The sequence below is a fragment of the Sinocyclocheilus anshuiensis genome, unplaced genomic scaffold (assembly GCF_001515605.1).
Source record: "Sinocyclocheilus anshuiensis isolate Anshui unplaced genomic scaffold, SAMN03320099.WGS_v1.1 scaffold996, whole genome shotgun sequence".
Lineage (NCBI taxonomy): Eukaryota > Metazoa > Chordata > Actinopteri > Cypriniformes > Cyprinidae > Sinocyclocheilus > Sinocyclocheilus anshuiensis.
Window position 1 is genome coordinate 106,186 of NW_015548233.1, and position 6,974 is coordinate 113,159.

At 38.1% G+C, this 6,974-nt stretch overlaps 2 protein-coding genes across 2 annotated transcripts in view; one reads left to right on the forward strand and one right to left on the reverse strand.

Moving 5' to 3' along the window:
* Window positions 1-3,716, reverse strand: part of LOC107654657 (splicing factor U2AF 65 kDa subunit-like) — a 20,013-nt gene extending 16,297 nt beyond the window's left edge. Inside the window, exon 1 of the mRNA XM_016441838.1 lies at window positions 3,574-3,716. Within this exon, the coding sequence (XP_016297324.1) occupies window positions 3,574-3,622 (49 nt within the window). The 5' untranslated portion in view covers window positions 3,623-3,716. The remainder of the gene's footprint in view (window positions 1-3,573) is intronic.
* A 1,637-nt stretch (window positions 3,717-5,353) lies between these two features.
* The window catches only part of dhrs7ca (dehydrogenase/reductase (SDR family) member 7Ca), a 6,087-nt gene continuing 4,466 nt past the window's right edge, over window positions 5,354-6,974 (forward strand). The window contains exons 1-3 of the mRNA XM_016441839.1: window positions 5,354-5,471; window positions 6,203-6,242; window positions 6,583-6,739. Of these exons, the coding sequence (XP_016297325.1) occupies window positions 6,222-6,242; window positions 6,583-6,739 (178 nt within the window). The 5' untranslated portion in view covers window positions 5,354-5,471; window positions 6,203-6,221. The remainder of the gene's footprint in view (window positions 5,472-6,202; window positions 6,243-6,582; window positions 6,740-6,974) is intronic.

The following is a 6,974-nucleotide window of genomic DNA, read 5'->3' on the forward strand; positions in this document are numbered from 1 at the left end:
AGTGGATGGCAGCCGTTCACCAACCTAATGGCCTGAGGGCAGAAGCTGCTTCTCAGTCTTGATGGTCTGGCTTTAACACTCCTCTAGCGTCTGCCTGATGGTAGGAGTGTGAAAAGGCTGTGCTGTGGGTGACTAATGTCCTTGATGGTATTATGGCTCTCTTGGCGATTCTGTTCTGGTAAAGGCTGTCTAGTGCTGGTAAGGCAGTTCCAGTGATGACTTGGGCCGATCTCACTACCCGCTGCAGAGCCTTACGATCCTGTACTGTGCAGCAGCCAAACCAGACTGTGATGGACCTGGTGAGGATGCTCTTGATCGCAAACCTGTAGACGTTGCTGAGGATTTGTCTTGACATGCCAAATTTCCTCAGCAGCCTCTTAAAAAAAGTGCAGACGTTGATGTGATTTCTTGACCAGTTCTTTAATATTGGGAGACCAGGTAAGATGTGAACACCCAGGAATCTGAAACTGCTCACTCTTCATCGCTATCCCACCAATGCACAGTGCTGAGTGCTTCTCCTTCCTCCTCCTTATATCAACAATAATCGCCTTAGTTTTGTTGACATTTAGGGAGAGATTGTAATCCTGACACCACATCACTAAGTCGGCCACTTCTCTACCATATGCTGACTTGTCACCTCCCATTATCAGTCCAGTGACTATCGTATCATCAGCGAATTTGATGATGTTGGTGTTGTTCTGGGAAGCTACACAGTCATGGGTGAAGAGTGTGTAGAGCATGGGACTCAGCACACAGCCCTGCAGAGTTCCTGTGTTTATGATTATGGTTTTGGATGTGTGATTCCCAATTCTAACTGTCTGTGGTCTGCCTTTTAGAAAGTCCTGAAACCAGCTGCAGAGGGTGGGTGGCACACCAAGGACATAAAGCTTATTGGTGAGCTTAGATGGAACCAGCGGGTTGAATGCTGAGCTATAATCTATAAACAGCATTTGAACATAGCTGCCCTTGTTTTCCAGGTGTGTGAGGACAGTACGTATTGTGGTGTTGATAGCATCATCTGTTGACCTATTTGGTCTATATGCAAACTGAAGAAGATCCAAGGTGTCTGGAATGAAAGTCTGAATGTAACTCATGATGATTCTCTCAAAGCAGTTCATCACTATTGGTGTCAGTGCAACAGGCCAGAAGTAATTGAGGCAGGCTGCTTTGCTGTTTTTAGGCAGTGGAAGGTAGATGGTGGTAAAAGATTGTTAGGCTGCAATAATTAGGTCAACCGGAACTGGGAACACTTCCCATAATACCCAATGTACTTGTTACATGTACTTGTTGCCTTGCTCAAGGGTCTCACCTCAGTCGTGGTATTGAAGGTGGAAGAGAGCGCTGTACATTCACTCCACCCACCGACAATTCCTGTAAAAACCATTAGGCCACAACTGCCCCACTAGATCAGATGGTCACTGCAGTCATCCGGATCCAGACCAGATGGTGGATCAGCAACTAGAGACGACCTCTAGAGCCCTGAATCTGTCTTTTCCTTTTCCCATCACATATCAGATCGGAAAGGCATTTATTTTCAATAAAAATAAAGGAAATATTTTAAAAGTGGAAATAAAACGCCTCATTTATAATACAGTGTTTTTTGGTTAGCGGTAGGTGTAGGGAGGGCTTTAATAAGTTTAATAAATATGATAATTTACACAATATGTTACTGCATACTGTTTTATAATGTACTACTGAGGTATAAATATATGCATCCTAACTACTATTTACTATTTACTCTTAACCTATTGCTAAAGAAAATACAGTGTAAACATAATTTATCATTATTTGCACTTATATGTCGCTTTTTCCAGTTAACTGCAAAAAAGAAAATAATATCTTTGTTCAGTTAAAGACAGCTCAGTGTTGATTCAAAATGTAAAGTTCATTAATTATTATGTAATGAATTCAATTGGGCAATATAGAACTGTTTACTAGTATGAAACCCTATTAACAAACAAGCCTTTGTAAAAGAATGGTCAGCACGTTTATTTGTACGGTAATAGCCTCCACAGCTGTGCTGAATTAAAGTTCAGTGTTTGTCATGTGTAGCCTACAACCCTGAAACATCATGTTGCTTATTGTATACTGTTTCACAGCTATTCTTAAAAAAAATAGAAGGCAGTATGCACTGTGTACTGGGCAGTAAGCAGTAAGCTAGTGTGCCATTTCAAACACAGCCAAGGAATTGTGACAACTGTGGGATTGTGAAATATCATGTTGATAATTAATGTGATTCTGTACACCTGTGGTTCCTCTGCTTGGACACCTGTGTGTGAATCTGAGGAGAACTGACCTCATAATTCCACTAAAAATCCAGTGATTATTAGTCATTGAGCAAATATTATCTTGAAGAGTGAAGAAAAGATATCCTATAGCATTTGACACTTGCTTTGATATTTTGTCAACTATGCAATTAAATTAATATTCATATTCACTTTTTCAGGCCGCTATGAAGGCTTTAAAGGTGGGGTAAGAGATTTCTGGTAGCCAATGTTGACATTTGAAATCACCAAAACAAACACGCCCCTACCCCAAAAGGGTCTCGCCCCTATTTTGATAGCTCCGCCCCACACATACGTATGCAACCCAGGCAACGATTAGTTCTGTGAAACAAAGCAAAACCAATGTTACACCGTGTCTACACCGGACGCGAGTGGCACGGCGCGACAAAATACTATGGAACTCATTATAATCCGTTATGCTGTCTACACCATATAGATATATATACATATCTATGGTCTACACTGGATGCGGCACGACACGACAAATCCCTGACAGAAAACTGCTGCTGCGTTCTGTTTATGACGTATTGACACAAATTTAAAATGATTTTCAACGGTCACTTTTTCGCGTCGTCAGTGTGCTAGACAGACTTTTAGCTGTTGCGGCGCAGACACGGGGTTACTCACCTATCGAGAAGAAACAAAGCAACCTCGGCGTCCGATCGCAGGCCTTCCACTCCTTGAGTTCTCTCCAGCGCTGGAAAGCTGATCCGATATTTACACGGGTCCTAATTCTTGCCTTAAGCCTTCTTTTGTTCCGCAGATGTTTTCCTCTTTTGTTTTTTATCCGCCATCTCTATCTTTCTGTCGCTCGGCTCGGCTAATGTCCGTCCCGTGCACTGAACGCTCTCTCCTCCACATCATGAGTAGACACGCCCCTTACTGCTGATTGGCTACAAGTTTGTTTTGCTAGTCGGCCCGAATCAGTTTTCTAAAGCGTTTTTGAAAAATCGCTTACCCCACCTTTAAATGTGTGTGAAATATTGTAAACTAGGGCTAGGCAAATAAATACATTCTTTAGTCTTAAATGAGTATGTTCTAATGTAAATTAAACATTTACATTTTGATGGCAACACTGCAAACAGCTCAAATATTATATATAAAAATAAAAAGGCTGTATTTGTGTTATGGTGTTTATAAAATGCCTGTATTAAGACAGTTTGCATCATATATTCATTATTCATCAAAGTCGTTGTTTTATGTGCATGAGGGACATGCTGTTTTATAAACTGACCAATAAAAGCACAGCCAACCCAGCACATGAACACCGCGGATGTCTTTACTGTACCTTGTCGATTCTCGTTCAGCTGTTTCTCGAACTCCTCGAAATCTGACATGCTCAGACCTGACGGATCAGGCGCTCATATGAGCAGTAATAGCTAATAAACACAGCCGCTGCACTGATGACCAACACTATAGAGCTCCCGCTTGACGCGGTGGCACCATGTGAAGAAAACGTGTTTGTTTAGGAAATCAATCCCTTTTGATACAAAACAGGGAAGCTTCTCTCCGCTGCAGGTCTGGCGTGTGGGCGGGTCTAATCGCTGTGGGCGTGTAGTGCGGTCCTTCTAATTGGCCGAGACTGCTGTCAGTTACAGAGACAAGCGGGTACGCGTCTTGCGATTGGTCTACAATTTTGTTACTTCGAAGCAGGAAGAAACAAATAATTATAGCTGTTTAACTACACAAACGGAGGTTTCAAAATTACGTAGAGAGTATAACTCATATCTGGTCATGCTACTAAAGTTCCCATAGCAATTAATCGCATAAACTGTTTTCTAGAGGTTTAGACCTCAGTTAAACATAAATGAGCTAATTACTATAAAAGGTTACATAACACCTTCTATTTGTAATAGTAAAGCTAAATCTGAGGATAAATATGTAGGCATATATAGCCCAAAATAAACTTGTAGTTTCAACCCCACATAGAATACCTTAAAAAGATGTCTCTTGCATGGTCGTCATTAATCCCAAAGCAAAAATTCTACAATAATCACCAATACTCCATCTGGAACAAGCAAAACATTTTGTATTTAATAGACAGTAAACATTTTGCTATATTAAACATTGGTTAGTGAAAAAAAAAGTGCTTCAGATATTTACAATATCACAGTATTCTTTATTTCTGGCTAAATTTAATTTTCCAGTTGCTTGTATACAAGAGGCTGCAAAATTACCAAACCCCTCAAATGCTTCTATAAAACTCAGGTTGGAATATTTTGTTCCATCTTCAATCATATAACATTAGAATTATTAGATCTCTTTACGAAAAAAAAGCTTGTTACAATTGCATGTTTTATCAGTAACTAATCATGTAAAGGGAATCTTTGCATTAAGAGGAAAAACATATTTTAGAAAATCTTCAAATTATACAGAGAGTGACATTTAAAAAAAAAAACTAATTTGCACATGATCAAAGCTGACTGCTACACCTTTTCTTCCAATGAATCAAGAACTTGTACTTAAGAACATGTACAATGAAAAAAAAATGATGTAGGATTTACTTTCAATTTGCATTTTCATTCAGAAATTGCAAGTACATTTCACAATTACTTACAAAGAAACAGCAATAACACATTGAATTAAAAGTGAAAATCTGAGATAGAAAGAGTGAAATAGTATTTTTGTTGTAAAACATACTCCAGTAATCTTTGTTTAATTACAACTCATTTTTCACAGCATAATTCATCACGAGTGGTGTGCATCCCTTAAAGACAGGAATAGAGTCACATGGTTTAAACTGGTTACTGGTGTTGTGCTGATAAATGAAAAGTATTGCGATGTGATCTGTAAAAATGTAGACACGTCAGATTGTAGATTTTCTTCAGTTGTTCTCCAAATTAATATTAGGTCAACTTTAAGCTTTTGTACAAATAATGGGTAATTAATTGGGGTTTGCTCAGTTTATATTAAAGTCAGTCTCAGTTTAAAGACTCAAGCCATTTTAAGCTTTACTTCCAACTCAACAACAGTTTCTCAGGCGGCTATGTATACAACATAGGACGGCTTCAGCTGTGAGCTATTAAAAGCACTCAAACCCTGCAGTATTTCCATGTGTGTGTGTGTGTGTGTGTGTGTGTGCTGTTCAGAGTTGTGCAGTGAGCAGAAACACTAGTGAAGACGATCACAACCACTGATGCCTAATGCTAAAAACAGACGTTTTCATCAGAGGTGCTTATGCTAGTGGTAAGTGATGAAGAATAAATACCATTTGAGCACTGTAGTTGTGTGGACTGTATCTAGTTGTGTAGATTTGAAGTTCTGTGTTTAAAATGTGTTATTTCAGTGTTGTTAATAATGACTGAAAATTATTTACGTATGTATTTATTTATTTTTTTGGTTGTTTGTTTCTTAGTCAGTCCTGCAATAATCCATATTTAGGATGAGAATCGTTGGCTAATTCTAGGCTGGAATATATTTAGAGCTTTTCTCAAATGGTTTGAACATGAAGCCATGAAGCTATCCTGATAGACTTCACCCTGTTGAAAAAAACAGCATATGCTGGTTAGGTATGTTTTGACGCTGGGATGCTGGTTTAAGCTGGTGCTTTGCTGGTTTATGCTGGTCCTTTGCTGGTTTAAACTGGGGTTTCAATTTGTAACGTTACAAGTGGTATTTTTTAATATGAAACATAGACTTTTAAAACATATATATTATAGGTAACCTAGAAATGTGCTTCTCTAAATAAACTAGTTTTATTAAGTTAAAAACATTTTTTAATTTGACTGAATCATCACTACATTACTGATCTACAAAGGCAAAATGCATTAACAGTTCAGTTATAATCAGGTCTCATAATCTGTCCTGTTATAAACAGGTTTAGCTAATCTAAACTCAGATTTTCATATAAATCAATGAATGGCTTTATAAATATCTTTAATTCATGTTAATGTATATACTTTTTTCCATTGTTTAAGGTCTAACGTTACTGAAACCATGGGTATAAGTGACATTATGGTAAGAAACTGTGTTTTAAAAGCAATTTGAAGCAAATTGTTCAAAATTATATGACCCATTGAAAAATCATTCACTCTTATGTTGTTCTAAACCAGTATGACTTTCTTTTTGTGGAACACAATACAAGTCAAATGAACTACCTTGATGGTGTTTTTCGACCTTTTTGGAGCTTTGGAGTCCCTGGTTGTAATAAAATTCCATTCTGTGGAAAAGAGTAGGACATTCATCAAAAATATATTATAAGTCATACTGGTTTGGAATGACATTGGGGTGAGCAGATGATTTCTCTGTAATCATTCCATTAAGCAACTTGATTTTTCTGTTTTAATGTCTTATTCAGAGGCTGGATGTGACCTCAGTTTGGCTTGTGCTCTCAGTGGTGGCGGTCGCAGCTGGTGTCTTTTATCTCTACAGTCTGATACTCAGGCATTTAGCCAAGACAACTGTGAGGAACAAAGTGGTGCTGATTACGGATTCGCTGTCAACACTTGGAAATGGTGCTTGCTCTTTCAGAACAACTGGATCATTGCTGGCATGCAGTACCTTTGCAATTCTGTAACTTAAAAATGAATATGCCTATACTGTAAATTAAGGAAATATTTCTATAAAAGGGTAAATGAGACTTTTTAGAAACATGATCTTAACTTTAATAATTACATCTGGCTTCCCTTACGAAAAAGAAGTTTATTCAAGTGTGCTATTAGTATACTTCTTTTAAACTAAAAATAGGAA